Source organism: Daphnia magna, linkage group LG10 (genome assembly GCF_020631705.1).
Source record: "Daphnia magna isolate NIES linkage group LG10, ASM2063170v1.1, whole genome shotgun sequence".
Taxonomy (NCBI): domain Eukaryota; kingdom Metazoa; phylum Arthropoda; class Branchiopoda; order Diplostraca; family Daphniidae; genus Daphnia; species Daphnia magna.
Window position 1 is genome coordinate 2817557 of NC_059191.1, and position 19115 is coordinate 2836671.

General features: G+C 38.9%; 2 protein-coding genes across 2 annotated transcripts; one reads left to right on the forward strand and one right to left on the reverse strand.

The window, feature by feature from the left end:
- Nucleotides 1-255: 255 nt before the first annotated feature.
- Nucleotides 256-933, reverse strand: LOC116934580 (baculoviral IAP repeat-containing protein 7-A-like). Its single transcript, XM_032942066.2, has 2 exons — nucleotides 745-933; nucleotides 256-670 (listed from the first exon to the last, which is right to left on the reverse strand). The coding sequence occupies exons 1-2, from the start codon at nucleotides 913-915 to the stop codon at nucleotides 272-274; spliced, it is 570 nt and encodes a 189-aa protein (XP_032797957.2). The 5' UTR covers nucleotides 916-933; the 3' UTR covers nucleotides 256-271.
- Nucleotides 934-15668: 14735 nt separating this feature from the next.
- On the forward strand, nucleotides 15669-18757 carry LOC116934579. Its single transcript, XM_045179938.1, has 6 exons — nucleotides 15669-15681; nucleotides 17717-17857; nucleotides 17936-18040; nucleotides 18101-18231; nucleotides 18430-18588; nucleotides 18647-18757. Exons 1-6 carry the CDS (start codon nucleotides 15669-15671, stop codon nucleotides 18755-18757), a joined length of 660 nt encoding a protein of 219 aa, XP_045035873.1.
- Nucleotides 18758-19115: the final 358 nt, after the last annotated feature.

The window sequence follows — 19115 nt, forward strand, 5'->3', positions numbered from 1 at the left end:
TTACGTATCTATATTGATCTCTGCCTTTAGTCAATTGTTTCCTATTTGTATCGGGGTTTATTGTCTATTTTTCGCTGACGTTAAAATATTGATATCCATTTCCTATTCGTTTGTTAGTCAATAATACTCGTTCGATGCTGTTAACGTATGACATATTTATAAACTACAATCGCAAAAAGCACAGTGCCATTCAAAACATTGCTCCTTGTAATTTCTTTGTTTTTTCATTATTTTGACAAGAGATATAGTTAAAAAAAAAAAACGTGGAAACCTATTCAAAAGAGACAAAAGCACGAATTTTCTCAAAAATAGGACAGCGACAAATTGGGCAATTGAACAACTGATCAGCACATGCTTTACAAGTCAGGAGGTGTCCGCAAGGACGAAAAAGAGTGGACATGTCTTGAGTGTAACATATTTTACAAAGTGAAGCCTCTGACAATGGACTAACATCCTTGTTAACTGGTGTCTGCGATCGAACTGACGAGGATTGCATACGATTCGCAGATTCGCTTTGTCTGTTCAGTACAAATTCGCATGTCGGAGAGTGTCTGCAATGTTCAAAGTCAGGATCATGTTCTGGAATCCATCGTGAAAGGACAATGAAGCACGAAATACATTGAGTCTGATCTGCCACTCCACGGTAGATAAATCCTGCCATCGATAAGGCCTGTCAATAAATAAGGACAAAGAAATTGATGCGGGTACTGGATATGTTGCGGCTAAAGTGGCTTTGGTGCGTACCTGGGCTGACGGAGAATTCAACGATCTTTCCCATCTCTGGAAGGTGGATAGACGAGCGGATGCTGTTCTCAGGACGACTTGCGATAGAGCTCGTACTGCTCCGGTTGGTCCTACTTTGGAGAGTTTGTTGCACATCACACTTTGAGTAGCACTAAAGGATGTGATTTCCATTTTGGAAACAGGATCGAGTGTGAGATTATAACCAACACTGACTTCGGTTAGGTGCCATTGTTAAGTTGATTCACAAGTTCAAGTTTCACAAGTTCAAGTTTCACAAGTTCAAGTTTCACAAGTTCAAGTTTCATTAACTTACCGGGGGTGAAAAAATTTAATTTAATTTTAATTTAATTTTAAATTAAAAATTTTTAATTTAATCTTAAATTAAAAATTTTTAATTTTTTGAACCTTCCTTCATATACAGAGTTTTGTCACGCATTATCTCCGATAGAGACTCTTCTTCAAAAGCAGTGGTTAAAATTTAACAAATTCACGCTTAAAATTGTCATTCCGTAACGTCTTCAGAAAATTTCCAGGTCTTCTTTGTTTGTTGCCAATGGTTCCGTATTCCACAGATCGATCGCCATCGCTTCGGCGATCACGTTAACAATCCTTGATCGACGGATAAACTATGTGCTCAAATATCAAGTGGATTTGCTTCCCTTTGTAGCTACAAAGTTTGATGAGTAACACGCGGGCGATGGCCTCGAATGTCGAAGGAAGATTATTAGACATTAAATGAAGGAAGAAGAATCCATCAATAATATATGCGTCGGTTTCTTGTGGAGTATCGCTGGTAATTCTTTTCTTCAAATTCTTGTATAAAACTGCTTTGTTCCTGTGGTTTATAGTGCCATCAAGGTAACAAAATACAAGTAGCACCAAAGTTAACGGATAAGTCAGGACAATTCCAATATCTAGTTTTCCCTTCAAGAAAATTATCAGCAGGTTTCCCATTAAGTAACGTTCCATTTTAATTTCTTCGATTACACCCTTTGCTGTTCTCTTCACTACAGCCCCATCTTCGGCGAAAGTGATAATCGTCTGCCTCTTGATTGGTCTTTCAAATTCAGCTGGGTCACGAAGGCAACGCAGTATGAAATCATTCATCGCATTTCTCCCATTTGCTTTTATGTTTAAGAGAAAAGATTGGGTTTCTTTTGATGCGGCTTTTCCAGTACTAAAATTGATAAGGTGAGCCCTGCAGTCGACATCGAAAGGGTTCTTGCAAGAAGCTAGTAGCTCTGAAATATCCAAAAGTTGCTTGTGGTTTTTTCGAATTCTGCTGGGATGGGTTTCTTTCGCAACACCGTCGTTTCTTTTCAAGTCTAATTTGTCCAGCAGATGAGAAACTAGCTGTGTGCGAATGAAATGACTCATAGCCCACCTTTGCCTTGCAGGAAGAGATTCAGTGAAATGAATAACACCTGCAGAATAAATGGGCTGATTAAATATCCATTTATCTAGTAATATATACCCAGTTACCTTGAGACGAGCTTGCTGCATCAGCATTAATAGTTTGTTCCAGTGCAAGATCGATGGGAATTCGTGAGAACGACTTCGTTGTTCTCCTTATTGAAATTATTCCTTTTTCGAAATACTCGGTTATACCGGGATGACTATTTTCCATCTTCATCATGTTATCGTGGAATCTAAAGAGACAATTTGAAAAATTAATCGTCCATGTGTAGAACTTATGTTAACAATAATGGAATAGTTCTGACCTCACGCCCCAACGAGCGTAGTTGTGATGATTGAAAACGAAGAATAATTTAGTAATTTCTGGGAGAAGATGAGTGTAGATAAAAAAATCTCCGGTGCGTATGGCTCTTGTAAATTCCTGGTATAGAGCGATAAGCTCTATGTAGACTAGCCAGTATTTTGCGGTTGCGCCGTGCCCACCGTTAGCCGTTGTAAGTCGGTAGATCTGATATCTAAAATATAATAATAATGACATCATTGAACCCTAACACACTTAGAAATGATACCTTTGAAAAATTTCATCAAATTCCGGCGGAATCGACTGCAGTAATGGAGTGTCGTTCCTATCTGTCTTTTCTATTTGGCGCAATAGTCTTCTGATGTGGTGTTCTTCGTCAGAGTCATTTTCCTGTTTTAGAAAGGATTTGAAATGGAGAATTTCAAGCGCCACAGCGAACAGCGAATGAATGCGATTGCAACGGCTGTAATTTTTTCCAGTTAAAAATCCATTTAGGGATCCCTCAGCCAGAACTCCGCTTTCCGTCAAAATATACGGACCCCCAGACTCGGCGATAAATTTACCCACAGCTTTAAAGAATGATAGCTGAATGTGGAAAGCTCCCAATTGGATAAATAGCTTGTTGATTCTTGGTCTTTCAGCAGCTTGAATTGACAAAGCTATTTTGGCTATTGCGAGGTCATTCGTCACAGAAATATATTGTTGATCACATTCGTCCGAAATCCGAAGTGACCTTTGCATGGTTTCCATAATGACGTCAGCCCTAGTAGGAGAGGCGTTAATCTGTGGCAGGTAAAGGACTCGCTGTTGAGGGAGACTATCTTTCGGAGTTGATAAGGAATTCCAACCTGTCCACGTCGATGTGTTTGGAACTTCCATGGTTAATGACGCCATCCAAATGAAATGCAATTTGCGAGCGGTTTGTAGACTGCCTGGAATTAAAGCTCGTCTTTGATCTTCTAATCCAAGCATGGATTCAGTTGACATCTTTGTTTGCTTGTGATACGGTTTCATTGTATCGTTAATAACTACGTAAGTTCTTCGTCGTCTTTTGGGTTGTACAATGTCGTCTTCTTTGTAGCCTTCCGTCTTATCTTGCTCATTAAATAAATTGTCGTCGTTATACGGAATATCTTGCGTCACGAATCCCCACAGTATCATGTAGAGTATTTTTCCCGGTTAAAGTTTCTACAAAGAGATCTAAATTGTCGAATGCCACACCAGTGTGGAGATCGGAACGGCGATGCATTCCATCAGGAAGCATCCGTGATGGTTCAGAAGCGTTAAAAGTTAGTTCCATTTCGATTTCTTCGGTTGTCGTGTAACTTATACACTGTCCGTAACGATTAACAACGTTTAGAACTTCGCGTTTCCATGTAAAGTATACATAATTTAGTAAACTGTAATTGGTATAAGTCAGTTGTTCAATAATAAGTCATACCTGTTGCAGACTTTAAATACATTCCCAGCAAGAGATGCTTTGCTGGCTTAAATAATCCATTTGTGACGACGATGATGGAATCATCGGCCAGTGATTTAATCCTCCTTGACCTTTTTCCGGAAACAGTTTTTGAACGTTGATGCACACCTACAATTACAACTTATACATAAACAACATGAAAAAGGTACTCCAAGAATGTTTATTAAGCGCTGAAAAATTTACGACTTACCCGATATCAAACATTCGAAAAATGTTAATAGCAGTTCTGGAGGCTGCACTTCTCCTTCTATGATATGTTTCACATTCAGTTTTTGAGGCAGAGGACTGCGAGGTGCCTTCAGTATTAAATTTCGGAGTAATAAAAGCCGCCTCTTTCACCTATAAAATAGGGTTATATTAACGGGCAAACAGCATAACATTTTTCAATCAAATTATTACCTTAAAAACCGCAGAGAAAGACATGTCAAAAGAAGTTAAAATAGCTTGCTCTGTCGACATTTTGGAGGAAAATATAATTTTTCCAACACCTTTTGAGGAATGGTTTACAGTCTTTAGTTTGTCACCGAAATGAGAGTTCAACTTCTCTAAGAACAAATATGTTCTATGCGTTGCAGCGTTGTGGTAATCCAATTCGTGTTCACAAAGTAACATGCGATACTGATTTGAGATGTCACTTACGCGGTGAACTTCTCGTTTCTCCAGTACGTGGGATTGAATAAACTAGACTGATGTTTCGAAAGCCTTTTCCTTTATTTCTCTTAACTTCAGCCAATTTGATTGCCTTTCACTTTCTTTTTTTTTAAAGAAGCCCTCGCTTCATAGGAATATTTCTTGCGGCATGAGTTATGATACATAACTTCCTTACAAACGAATTCCAACGAAGATTCAGTATTTCCGATTTTTCTCAGCATTTCAACATCATCAAGAATTCGTGCTTCCTTTACAATACCAGCCTGTACAAAAATGAGCTAAGTGTTACGGTGGTTGAATGTGTTTGATATTTTTGAATGTTTACCTTAATTGTTTCTGTAGAACAAGTAACCAGAATTTCAAATTTATTTTTTAGCTGCTTTCTGGACTTACTGCAGAAAAGACACTTCTTTGAAAAGACACCAGTTCTTGTATTAACTGTGTGTGTTTCTTTTCCAGATCTGAGAGCTCTGCTATGGCCAGGAGTGCTGGTCATAGCAGAGCGAGAGGTTTCTGATGTTGAAGATTGATCTACAAAGAACATGGTTTCATATTGCTAAATTATAATAAAGCAACATTAAAGAAGCCAGAAACTATCTGGTTGACTAGAATTTTGATTGGCAGCTTGATCGAGAACATTTTGTCTTTGAAGAGCTTATAGGACCTCTTTACTGGAAACAGATGTGAATATCTTGTATCATGATGGGTGTTATCCTTGGCAGTTGTCAATAGATGTTGGAACTGTTATGTTACTGTGTTTTGATTTTTCACGAAATTTATAAACAAGTTGTGCATCTTGGCACTTTTTAAGTTGGCTTTCACCAAAAATCCGAATAGTTTCTGAACAGTCAACAACGTGAATTACACACTGCCTCTCTAAAACTGCTGACGTCATTTCACATTTTGTGACTGTATTCTAATGTTACACGATATAAATTTCCAATTTTAAAATATTGAACGAGCCTACGACTGAATAAAAAAAACTAGTCACAGAATAAATTCAAGCATTGCCAATTTGTTACTAACGTTTTTCCGGTTTCCCGTGGTAATAAATAATTAGTTAGTTATTTTTTAAAAATCTATCTCTAAATATTAACACCTATATTTTTCATTAGTGATACGAGACACACTAAAGTGTCCTACTGAAATTAATTTGAAATCCCCGCGTACATATTGCGACGTTGCCGTACGGGAAATCTATGGCGTATCTGTCAAATTCACCATCAAAATTACGTCTGGTTTAATTAAAACGACTTCTAATGATGTCTGGTCTTACGCCATTGTGTTGATCATGATTTGATCTTTTTTTTTGTATGTTTATTATACATGCCAACAAATGTGCAAAATTTCACCAAAACCCCCTATCTTTAACTGTGTCTGGTTTAATATTTACGACTTGTAAACACGTCTGGTCTTGTATTAATAGACGTATCATTATTATTTCTATGAAATGGCATAAGTTTCTTTCTTGCCAAAGAATCTGCAATTTTTTGTATTTCACGCCGACTTTGGCAACATGTCACGCTTAGACGCGGCCGCTCTGGCGGACCAGAAGTGACTTTTTAGACTCCCCCCACCCCCCTCTTTGATATTCCAACTTCAAACCTTTTGCCAATCAAAATGTGCGTCATTGTAGGCTGGCTCCTGGACTATTATTTTTCATGTTCTTTGCGTTTTGACTATTTCGCAATTAGAAATCGTTTTAATTTTTTCGTTTAACATGACAAATAAAAGAAATTGGATGTAAAATTCGATAAAAATATAGATCAAACTAGCTTTGCAACACACTGTTTAACCTTAAGTAAAGCAGACGATGATCAGTTCAGATTTGTATTGTTCCATTTATATCGATATTCGGTAACACAATAATTGTTCTTTGCATGGCTCAATTACATATCTACACAATAGGTATGTGGTTAAAGACAGCATTCGCTTGTCAATGGTTCGGAGTTCAAATCCAGCAAAGGGTAAAAATTGATTCTTTATTTTTTTGTATTTGACAATACGCCATCTGTTGAATCTCGGGAAAACTACTTGAAAAGTATCGATACAACGATATATCTAAAAATATTGACTATCTAACATTTATCTTAAAATATCGATATATCGTTAAAAAGTTTAGATTGTCGGCAACACTAGTTTCAGCTAATCTAGATCTAGCCATAGATTTTCGGGGAAGTAAATAAATAATTAAAAACGAATCATTTTGAGAATACAAGAAAGTATTTATTATAACATAAAAGCAAAACAAAAATGAAATTAGTTTACAGTGTGATTCAACAAAGGACCAAATAAAATCCACTTTCTAGAATAGTGGTCAGAATATGAATGGCTTTCCACATCACCTCATTCATGGCGAACGATTCAAGTACAGTAGATAACCGAGATGCTAGAATTTCGTTCAACATCATCAAAGGTAAGGGATAATTAAAAATATTCTCTAATCGTTGGTACCGGTGACCCAAGACATACACTTTGCCATGTAATTCAAGAAAGTTTTCAATTCATACAATGTTGTTTCGTTGAGTTTTCAAAAAATGCTATTATCGGGAGTCTTAGTGCTTAACATAGATTGCTTAAAGCGTAGCTTTTTTACTGTTGCTTCCATATTATTAGTTAATAATAGGCCCACGCAGTGGATTCTCTTTAACTGAAAACAATTTTCATCGAGAATTTAAAATTAGCTTTATTAATCTGATCCAGGCGCCTAACAATTTGCTGCAGTGGCCGCCAACTTTTGTATTTTTTATTAATTGTAGCTTTTTCTCAAATGGAAAGGAACTGATTTCATCGAGACAGCCATGTTTCTGAACATCAAAACAAAGCCGGCACCATACAGTTCGATGCTTGTTTTAACATAAAGATGTAGTAAAGTGTCTGCGTAAACTCAATTTTCCTTACAAATATCTTTATGGACTAAGAGTTTAATGGAAACGTGAAGAAGAAGAAGATGTTGGTATCTTTTGCGAGAGAGAAACGGTTTCTACGCAACAGGGGAGATATAAAGCAGGTCAAGGCGCAATTCCATAGCTTTTCATCTCGGAAGTTCTTCTTAGGCCCCAGTTTTTCTTGCGAAGTCTCTTGGAATATACCTACGAATGCCGACTCGATAATTAGAAATAACTCTAATCGCATTAATTGAAAATCGTGTTCGGTCAAATTTCCCGGACACACATTCAGTTAGTTGTTTTTTTTAATAAACCCCAATACAACCTACATGCTTGTAGTTTAAGCAGACATCTCCCCCCATGTCAGTAATAATATCCTCTATGATCGACCAGCGGTTGTTTTTTTTTGCGGTGTTGACCTTTCAAGCTCTGACGAAATGAGAAGTCGGTGCGCATGGATGAATGTTTTTCTTCCATGTCTACCAAGATAGCGCAGAGCGATGGTTCAACTGCAAAGTGATGGTATACACCCGATGGGATATCAGTCAAAATGACTTTATCACTTGTTTGAAACATAAGTGCCCTCCAGTCCATAGGAAGGAACTTTAATACACCATCATTATGTTGTCTTTTCAGCAAATTAGTGACATGCATACGCGGAATGTTGATTCTACCATCCACTTAGCTATCCTTCTTTTAAGACAGTTTTCAATTGCGGTTTCTTGGTAAACACCATTGTATTCAACAGGATCAATACAATCAACGTCAGCAGTATCACAGTCAGATATACTCGAGTCTGAATGAAACGTTTGACTCACTTCATCATCGAATTTCAAGGCATTTAAACTAACATTATCTTGCAAATGTTCTTCGTTATGTAACGGTGAGGTATAAAGATGTGCACTGTTGTTCGACTCGTATCTTGCACTTCTTCATTGGGTTGGTTAACAATTGCCACTGGAAATTCAACCATATAGTACAAATGCACATTACCATTTATTGTTTTTTTTCTCAGTAAAGAATGCTTACCCGTCATTTAGAACTGTACCGTTCCATCTACTAGTTCTGTTAAAGTTAGCGATATTGGCAGTTATTCTTCTTCTTATCTGTCTTTCCCCTACACAGTCCTTTTTTCCCGAATTACGTGCATTGCTAAAAGGATGATTAACAATAAAACACCAATGTATTGTATTAGGGTATGGGTGCTGTGCTGCTTGTTGCAGCACTGGGCTTTTACGTAAAGAAGCCCTTCCGCACCGGCGTACGCCGGTGAACGAACATCAGATTCTTTTGCATGTAATTGGAGGATGGGGGGGGGAGTAGCTTTAATTTTGTTATGGTGATGATGATACTGCCTCTCGGTCATCGGGCGGTCGTGGTTTGTACCGGGGGCTGAAGCTGATGGATGCTCGTTGCTACTAGAAGGTTCTCTGGCGGTAGCGTTGGGGTACTAGTGGACGTGCGAAGTCTCGTGGTTTTGTTGAAGGCGTCAAGGTGGTTTTATTTGTGTAGCGGGAGACTAGCTGTTGTCTCCCGTGCGTCACTCACCACCTCGTTGTTGGTCTGGGTTGCTGATATTATGGTTTTGATTGCTGAGCTTGAACCGCTGAAGATCATCACTTCTGGGCCCCCCCCCCAGAAGCGGATCGTCAAGATTGTAGATATGCTTTAGGGCTTGAACGATAGCGATGAGCTCTACCGAGAAGACACTGGTGCCTGCGGTTAGCGTTCACGCATTCTTGAAATTCAAAGTTGGGAAGTAGGTGGCGAAAACCGTCGTCGTCGGGTCCATCGATTTGGAGCCATCCGTGTAGACCCTTATTGTGGAGTCCGGTACTTGCTGGTTAAGGGTGTTGAAGATAGTGGTTGTTTTTGCTCTGCATGTTGATGCCATCTTCTTACTCAAGGGAAACCAAGCGGTTCTGCCATCTGGAAGCCTACTGGGTGGCGGGTGTTTGTACTCGAACGGCACCTCGGGTTGGGGTGGGAATAAGGTTACCCCTAAGTTTTCCAAAGGTCTGGCCTCTCTGAATATGCCCGGGGTACTTCTGGGTTTCCACTCGTAGGTTTTGGATAGGAGTTACTTGGCCGAGCCATACATCGGTTTCCGGGGTTTGTAGCTCAATTGCGCTAGGTATTTCCGGGTGAGCTAGCTGGTTCTCCATTGTAAAGGTTCTGTTTCCGTCTCCACTTACAAAATCTCCACTAGCGTGGATTGTCTTGACCCCAGAATGGTCCTTAATATCGTCCTGCCGATGACGTCTATTTTTCTTAGGTAAGATTTGCTTGCGCTACCGTATGCTATTGATCCGTAGTTCGTGAGACTGCGGACCAAGCTTTTATATAGCATAACTAGTGTCTTGGCTATTGGACCTGGGTTTGTCTTGGCAATTATTGCGAACAAGTTTTTCAATCGAATGTAGCGGTTAGCAACGTAGTTGATGTGAAACTTCCAGATCAGCTTGAGTCGAACCATACTCCTAGGAATTTTAAGGTGGCTTGGGACTGGATGCGCTGGCCGTTCAAGAACAGTAGTGGGTTATTGCCAGGTTTTTAGGCTCTTGTGAAGAGCGAATGTGAACTTCCACTTCCATCCCCATCGGTAAACGCGGTCGAGCACCGGCTGAAGTGTTAATTCGGCGTTTCTGGGCGGTTTGCTTGGGTGTATAGGGTGACGTAATCCGCGTAGAGTAGGATTTTTACCTCAGGGGTAGGCGAAGAAAAGTCAATCAGCATGATGTTGAATAAAATTGGGGTGAGGAATGCGCGTCTGCCCCTTGAGGTAATCCGTTTTCCACTTGCCTGATCTGGGAGGCATTGTTCTCTATTATGACGCGCATGCTCCGCCCGGATAGGAATTCCTGGATCCAACCTAGGAAGGGTCGTGAGACCCCAATTTTCGTCATCTTATAGATCAATTCCTGTACTCAGACTGTGTCGTAGGATTTTTTAAGGTCCAAAAACGTTGCTACAGTGCATCGTTTCATGTTGAAGCTGAGCTTGATGTCGCTGTTTAGTTTGGCGATGTGGTCCGTCGTGCTACACCCTTTCCTGAATCCTGCCTGGGCGACGTTGATGAAGCCCTTGGCCTCCAGGTACCAGTGAAGTTGGTTGGACAGGATTCTTTCTAGGGTCTTGCCCAGGCATGAAGTGAGCGACACTAGTCTGTAGGAATTCGGGTCTTCAGCTGGTTTTCCTTGTTTTACGAGAGGTATGCTGCCCCTCGTGGGGTGCACTGCTGTTTTCCATTGAGCTGGGACAAACTTTTTCGACAGTAACGTATTGAAAATGTATAGGAGGTGGGCTTTGTTCGCGAGGCTAAGGTTCTGCAACATCTAATTTTGAATGAGGTCCAGGTCTCTTGCATTGCTTTTGCATTTTGGGATGGTTCTCTCGACCTCTTTTGGTGTGATCAGGTCGTTGAGTATATTGGGGCTTTGCAAATAGATCTTGTCGTTTTCGCGGGGACTCGAAGATCCTGTTAGTGGGGATATTCTTGGGGGGGGGGGCTGTTACTAAACCCTGGAATTGGAACTTCCATAATGGAAGTATAAAATATGGAAGTCCATCGAAAACCATGGAATACGCTAGGTGGTGTTAGCTGTCCAAAAATCTGGAACTTACAGCCTAAATTATGGAAGTGGAGTTGGGAAAATCTGGAAATTAAGAAATGAAACAAAAAATATGAAGAACAGCAGAAATCCTTGATTATTTAATTCTTAAACAAAACATTACATTTCTTTATATTAACCAGGCCAAAATATGCAATAAAAAATGAAATGCTATAAATAAGTAATGCAATCAAATTGCACTGTTTGAGAAACGGCATTGTTTTCATAACTTCTGAGTAGCGGGTTATACTTGGTAATATTTTAGATGTTAATTCCACTAATTGGAATTAACGCCTACGAGCTCGACATTGAGAGCAATACCATAAGCTTTTTTTATTACCAACAATGGTATCAGAAATAGACTCGCATTGAGGATGATACCACATCTTGCATGAGATACATTGAACTATTTTTCTGTACTTTTCTGGGACCCCACAATCGTTCACACTAAACGGCATTTTACAAGTAAAGTAAAAGTCTATGCTAAGTTGTTTATGAGGCCGCTAATTTGAATTCCTGCGGGGGCCGATGACAGGAAAAGTTTTCATTTTTTCTTCCAAAAGACAGTTAATTAAATGTTGCCTCATATTTTTCTTTTCAAATCTAAGCTCGGATGGAATTAATTTGAAAGATAGAGTTGTTGCAAATGCAATAGCAAAAGTTCTGAAGTTAAACCCATCTTCCTGCTTTTCACACGGCATTAAACTAATCTTAAGGCGCGTTTTGGCGTCTACCTGGTTGAGTTGAACTCAACCATAAGGTTGAACCAAAATGGAATTATTGTTACAAAAGTTTAAAACCAAGTTTAATTATAATGAAAGTTAAGCCGAAGTCACGCCCACCACTTCCTTATTCGGCGAAAACCACAATTTTCATAAAATGTGGCAGCGGTATCCCCTCTCCCCTTCTCTCTATCTTAGGTTGTCTGCTATGTGCTGTCGATATTTATTAATTTTATAATTTATACGCTGTCGATTCTCGATTCAGTGTGTCCAACTGATTACTGCATCAGGTTCGAAAGTTTTGTTAATTCTTTTATTTTCTTGTTCCTAATTTTACCCCTTCTAATTTTTTCCGCCAGTCTTCAAGAAAAAATGTGGACAAGGGAAAATGAAAAAAAAATAATAATAATAACGTCTGCTAGTTTTTTGAAATTATTCGTGAATGCTTTGTTGCCATATAACAATTGTATTCGGCAAAGAAAAAGAGGTTGGGTCGTCTGCTTCGGTTCTGGTTCTACCATGCTCTAGGACCATGGTAGAACTCGGCCATATAGACTGGCGGTTGAAGTTGAACCTCAACCAAGGGGGGAAATATTAGTTGTCGCCAAAACATTGGTTCAGTTCAACCAGGTTGACACAAAAATGCGGTTGATCGCAACTCAACCTCATTCCTGATAAACCAGGTAGACGCCAAAACGCGCCTTTAAAAGAAGTTTCATTTGTGTGACGCAATTGCGCTGCACAGTAAATTGTGTGAGTTGTAGGAACACATTGCGAATCTAAACTATCATAAATTAAGTTCATCATAAGTTATGTCATAAGTTTGATTTGCCGTACCCAAAAGCAGCCGTAATCCAATGATTTTGAGAGGTGTGGATAATTTGAACCTATTGGTTCTTCTCAATCACTGGGAAACTAAGATGCTGGCCCCATTGCACATTGTACAAACCACCAATTTCAAGAAACTCCGACCTCAATAACGCCATCGCCGCGTTAATGTGCTCGGAATTGAGGTTCCTCCCATTAGCAATTTCTTCGATTTCCTTTTCTGTTAGGGTTTGATTGGATCGCGCATCGAGGCTGGTTTTATTTTGCGATGGAGTGCGGTGAGCCGACTACAGAGGCAATTCTTTGTAAAGGAACGGTTAATGGCAATGATTGAGGAGAACCAGCTGGAGAACGTGTCAATAAGCCGTCATGCTCATGATACAAAAGGCCAGGCTCAGTTGCGGTCCAAGATCTCGGCGGAGAGCCAAACGATGGAGATAATCCTGTTTGCCAATCGATTATAGACGAAGGTCGTGGAGAAAAACCGTCATTGAACCCTCTTTCTGAATTAGGCGATATATCCAATACAGTTTTTGTATCCAAATTGTTTGATCTCTTCGGCATAGCACTCATCTTCTTCGATTCGTTTTCTTTGCGTCTTATTGAACTCTTTTCTAATTTGGACGGTGGCTTCTTTCCACTGCGCCAATAACGTTGCTGTGTCCGTCTTTTTCGCTGTGTTGCTGTAAGGTTTCCATTTTTCTTTGACAGCATTTCGCAATCAATGCTGTACATTGCTGCCAGAATATGAGAGCAAATAGCACTTGCAGCACACGTGCACGTTTGGTGACGAACGCCTGCTTTAAACAGCTTGACGACATAGATGTCTCCTGAAGATCCTTCTACTGACCAGTGTTGCAGCGACGGCACTTGTTGTATTCTGTTCTCCTTTATAATATCCATAGCTCGCTGTCTCACGCTGTCTTTGGGAGTAGAATAGGGCACAGCTTGTTCTTCTAAATTCGACGTATTATCACCTGGCTAAAATTTGACAGTGATCATGAATTCGTGAAATATATATTTAGTTTTACCTGAATTTTTTTATGGTCGCAAAGCCTTAATTTCATCAAAAAGATTATCAACAGTCTGGTAAATCGGTTATGCTCTTCGACGCCGGCAAGATTAACTGATTCGTTTGGCAAATTTTTTATTTTTTTGAATTACTTTAGCAACGGTAGTTGACCTTTTCAATCTTTTTTTCGTTTTCATTTGAATGGCCGATTCCTTTTTTGGTAATCGCCTTTTCCTGTACTTTTGAAATGAATTTTTTTACTTTGGCGTCGGCGAGGTTCACTGATTAGCTTAGCTAATTATTATTTTTTTCCTTTTGAATACTTTTCCTACCGGAGCTTACCTTTTCAATCTATTTTACTTTTTCTTTTCCGTTTAAATTCCCGATTCCTTTTTTTGCAATCGCCTTTTTATGTTCTACTTTTGCAATTATTTCATTCCATCGCCACATTTTTTTATCTCGCAATTGGCACGTGTTTTTTTTCAGTGTTTTTTTTTTCATTGTCCAAGATCATACTTTCTTATAGCCAAATTTTTTTCACTCAAACTTTTTGCTGCTTTTCGTCATGAGTAACAATCGAATTTTACCAAGCTCTAGAACAAAGAGGCGTTGGATTCACAAAGATTTACAACAACTTCGTTTAAAATTACGTAATGCTGAGGATATTGAAGTAATAAGGGAGTCGTCGGACGAAGAGAATTTTTCAAATGCCATTAATGACATTGATTTTGCTGAGGAAGAAGAGGTTGAAGATTTTTTCAGTTGTTTCGACGACGAGGTGTTAGGTTCTACCGAAGACACATTTTTTATCGATAGCGATGCTTTTCCGGATTCTTCTGACTCTTAATATGTTATTGACTCTGAATTGATAGTTTACATGGACAATGGTGCACAACCAGATGAAAGTGATAACGATGAGGAACATAAGGGGTTGCATAATTTTCGTCACTTTCTTGCTTTATGGGCATGGGGGGGTCAATGGGGGGTTCATCAAAACGCAATTGATGCATTGCTAGCCATATTCCGTTTATTTCAATGGGAATTAGATTTACCAAAAACTTACCGAACCCTTTTGAAAACGCCTCGCAATGCCAATGTAAAATCACTTTCTCCCGGCAAGTATTACCACAATGTAATTTTAAAAGGTCTGGAATCAGTTTTAAACGTTTTGCCGGCTCGTAGTGCTCTTGATCATGTCGACATTTTTGTTAATATTGATGGTCTCCCCATTTCCAAGAGCAGCGGTGGTCAGTTTTGGCCAATTTTAGGGATCATCACCAATGCTAAATGTAGAAAAGTATTTCTTATCGGACTTTACCATGGTGATGCCAAACCTGATTCCACAGAAGAATACCTTACAGACATTATTTCGGAAGCTAAGGCTTTAAGTGAAAGTGGTTTTATTTTTCATGGCCGGCGCTTATCTTTCAGAATATCCGCATTCATATGAGACGCGCCTGCGCGTTCGTTCAATTTGAATACTAAAGGCCACGCAGGTTATTTTGGTTGTGAGAGATGTATCCAACAAGGGGAGTTTGAAGGTAGGGTCGTTTTCTTGAAAAGAAATTCGGTTCTAAGAACTGATTATTCCTTTAGAAATTGCGTTTATCAGGAGGATCACCATGGTGATAGTATTCTTGAGAACCTAGACTACCTTGATATGGCGAGGAATTTCCCAGGTGATCCAATGCATTTAATTGATTTGGAGGTGACGAGAAAGCTTTTATTGACGTGGATTAGAGGTCCCCTACGAAGAAGACTTCACAAAAGTTTAATAGACTCCATGAGCTCCCGCCTAGAAACTTAAAGCGAATTTATTCCAATAGAATTCGCACGGCGTACGAGATCATTGAAGTTTGTTGATCGCTTCAAGGCTACAGAATTTGGGTTATTTAATAGCTGTGTTGGTCCTGTAGTTCTTTTTAGGATTCTGCCTAATTGATTGTATAATAACTTTATCGTTTTTCATGTTGCCGTGCGAATTCTTTCATCATTCGCGTATTGCATAACGCACAATGATTATGCAAGGTAATTATTAGATTTATTTGTTAGAGAGTGTGAATCAATTCATGGCACATACTTCTTGTCCATCAATGTCCATAATTTGATTCACACTTGTGACGATGTTTTGCGTTTTGGTGCTTTGCCAAACTATTCAGCCTATCCTTTCGAAAATTATCTTTTTTCTTTAAAGAATCTTTTGCGCAAGTCAAATCAAGCATTGCAACAAGTGGTTAAACGTATACTGGAAATAGGACAATTCCAGAATGCGTGTTCCAATGCAAAATCATCAGAGGTAAAATCGACACTGGATGTTTTTTAAAACAACACGATAGTTGCCCTTTGATTCCCCCCCTCATCTTTTCCAAGCAATTTAAGGAAATGCAATTGGGTCCCTGGTTTCTATGTTGTAAGGGACCTGATCATTGTGTTTATCTTCTTGATTCTTGTATTGTTTTGATTGAAAATATCATTCGAGGCAAGAATGGTCATTTTATTATTGGCAGGCGTTTTCAAGTAAAACGTTCCCTCTTCTCTTATCCTCTACCGTCGTCGTCGTACGAAATATATAGGGTGGGGGCTATATCAGAATTAGTTGAAGCGTGGCCAGTGACTGAAATTAAATGCAAGGCGGTCATGTTGCCAACTTTTTGGGAAACGCTTGTGCAGTGGGCGGTACGTTTGCGGTGTTTCCTCTTTTGATGGAGGCACACACTTAGGGAATGAAACAATTCGGGGAAGGGGAAAAGAATGAACTTTAATCCTATTTTACTTTACTTTTATTTAGTTTGAACTTTTTTTTTAATTTTTTTATGGCGCAACACTTTTCTATTAGACCGCTGTAACAATGCATTTCAACTAGGAGTAGAATAAATGTGCGATGTTACAAAACATAGGGTGATACTATGAACTGGTGAGCTATACCGGGTGTTATTTTTTTTTCGTGGAATAGCATCATTTCTTATTATTGGAAGGGACGGACGACGATCCGTGGGTGCAAGTAGTTCCTATTTCATGGTACGACCACGATATAATAGGAAAGGTACACTCTCGGCTATCCCCAAGACCGGCGGGTGTTCAGTAAAGGGTCCCAAGATTCCCCGCCAGGTTCGCTAGTATAGGAGGCCCCTCGCCTCTCGGGGGTATAGTAAAAATTGGGGTTTTTCGTTCGTTATCTATAAAATTACCAATCAATGTGTCCAGAAATTGATTTCATTTAAGCTTAATTTAATTCCCTATCCTTAAATACCTAATTCATCTAGATTAGGCAATTATTTATATGTTAAATTTATGATTGAAATTCACAATTTTTTGAAATTTGCGCCTTTCGCAACATTGCCTATTTCATTATATTAAACACGTTTGTCTTCTCTCTAGTGCAGAATTCATTATAAATAGAATTAGTCAATATTTATTAAATATATCCATTTTTAACAAAGGTGTAAAAGTTGCTGCACTAGAGAGAAGACTATTCCTATACTAGCGAACCTGGCGGGGAATCTTGGGACCCTTTACTGAACACCCGCCGTTTCTTCCAAGAGACTGGGATAGCGCGAGAGTGTACCTTTCCTATTATATCGTGGTACGACAATGGATTCTGCTGGTGGCCTCCTAAGTTCAAGTCTAAGGATGTTTTACGCTTTATAAACTTAGGTTAAGAACCTAAGAAGAAAACATGGGAGTCTTATCCAGCTAGGGTCAGAAAAGCATACGGTATTTTTTCTATTTTATTTTTGTTTTTCTTCTTTTCATTAATTTTGATAAAAATTAGCAACGTACGCTGAAGCTAGAAGACATGAAAATACAGTAGTACAAAATGAGGATATCGCAACAACAGAAGATGAAAAAGACAGGAGAACCCAGAGATCTAGGAAGATCAAAACCGTTCGACAACAGTTGGCAAACAGCTGATGTCAAGATATAGGGAAATTGTGTCGTCCTCGGATGACGACAGTTGTCCTATTTCTCCAGTTCCTCCATGTAAAATACTTTTAAGTAGGTTAATTAATTTAAGTTTTACTTGCAATGACTCTGCGTTTATTTCAATGTGTTATTTTTAAAGATAAATCGAGCGTTGCTGGAATACCGGCCAAAAAAAGTGGGAATGGTGGGAATGCACTACCACCGTGCTCCTTGCTAAAACTTCCTGATTCAAATTCCGATGCGCAATCAGATGATAGCATTGACCATTACTCACCTGCAAGTAATATTTCGTTTGCTTGATAGTTATTTGATTAATAACAATTGTAAATTGTTCGCTGTTTTCCTTTTTGAATAAAAGGCACATCAAAGTCCGTTACATTTACAGCTACGCCTGTTTCTGTAGTTCCAAAAAATAGCTCTACTACGACTAAAAGGAGTAGCTTTGTCGAGATCAGAAATGGAGGTAAGCTTTAGCGTTTAGATTTATTCAAATTTCATACAAATATATTTAATATACTTTTAGAGTCCCGCGATGAGTTACTTCAGCGTGGCATTGTAACCATAGGGCATGACACGCGTGATAACAACGTCATCGGTGCAGCTTTACTCGATCGTCTCGGTCGAAGTGAGACTGCGTTCCTTCGCCATGAAAAAGTCACATGGAGATGCCGACGAGGATTTCATGCAAATGCTGCCCCTGAACTCTATTCATGATTTTGACATATTCAACGACGATTTTAAAAGCAAATCCATGTCACAACGTTTGGTAATGTTTGTTTGTTTTAAAATTAAATTAAACTTAATTTTAATGCTCTTATCTGTTTGTTAATTGTTTTTTTTAATTTTTTCTAGAAAACCCACCTGATCGGAATAGGGGGAAACTCCCCAAGAACAATAGTTAGATCAATCGCCCAGCGGCTTATTACCAACGAACTAGGCAAATCTTTCAGCTGGTTCGGACATCGTAATAACAAAAAGCTATCAGATACCAACATTGGAAAAGCGATAATGGGTATTTATTTTAAACATTCACGTTCTCCGTTTCCTTCGTTTATATATTAATCTTTTTGCTGCATCGGTGCGTAATACGCCATTGATTACAGAGGCAGATGTGCAATCCACCATGATCGACATGCTGCGACACTGTAAAGACAAACCGCGCACGGTCCCTGTCTTATAAAGTTTCATCATCAATCCCCTCATCATCCACTCACGAAGAAAAAAAGTGTTTTCGGTTTCTTTTCTTTTGGTTTTCTTTTACTCTTTTCTCGTTTATATTTCACAGTCGGGTTTGCGTTCCCAGTATTGTTGCAATGTTTTTTTTTCCATTATCAGAAGAATGATTTTGGTTTCCTTTATTTTTTCTCTGTTTTTTTTAAGTTTCTGTTCCACATTTGGTTGCGCAACAAAGTTTTTTTCATGTTCATTTAATCTGGTCATATAAAGCATTTTAATACAAAGATCGAATAATAACACAACAATCTTATGTATTTGAACATTTAATTTTAGTGATCATTAAAATGAATAAATAACCCTAA

Coding starts and splice junctions, on each gene's coding strand:
- LOC116934580 (XM_032942066.2), bottom strand. CDS start 915: ATGGAAATCACATCCTTTAGTGCTACTCAAAGTGTGATGTGCAACAAA. Junction 671..744: donor TGAATTCTCCGTCAGCCCAG/GTACGCACCAAA, acceptor ATTTATTGACAG/GCCTTATCGATGGCAGGATT.
- LOC116934579 (XM_045179938.1), top strand. Junction 18,041..18,100: donor TGTCGAGATCAGAAATGGAG/GTAAGCTTTAGC, acceptor ATATACTTTTAG/AGTCCCGCGATGAGTTACTT. Junction 18,589..18,646: donor ACATTGGAAAAGCGATAATG/GGTATTTATTTT, acceptor ATTAATCTTTTT/GCTGCATCGGTGCGTAATAC.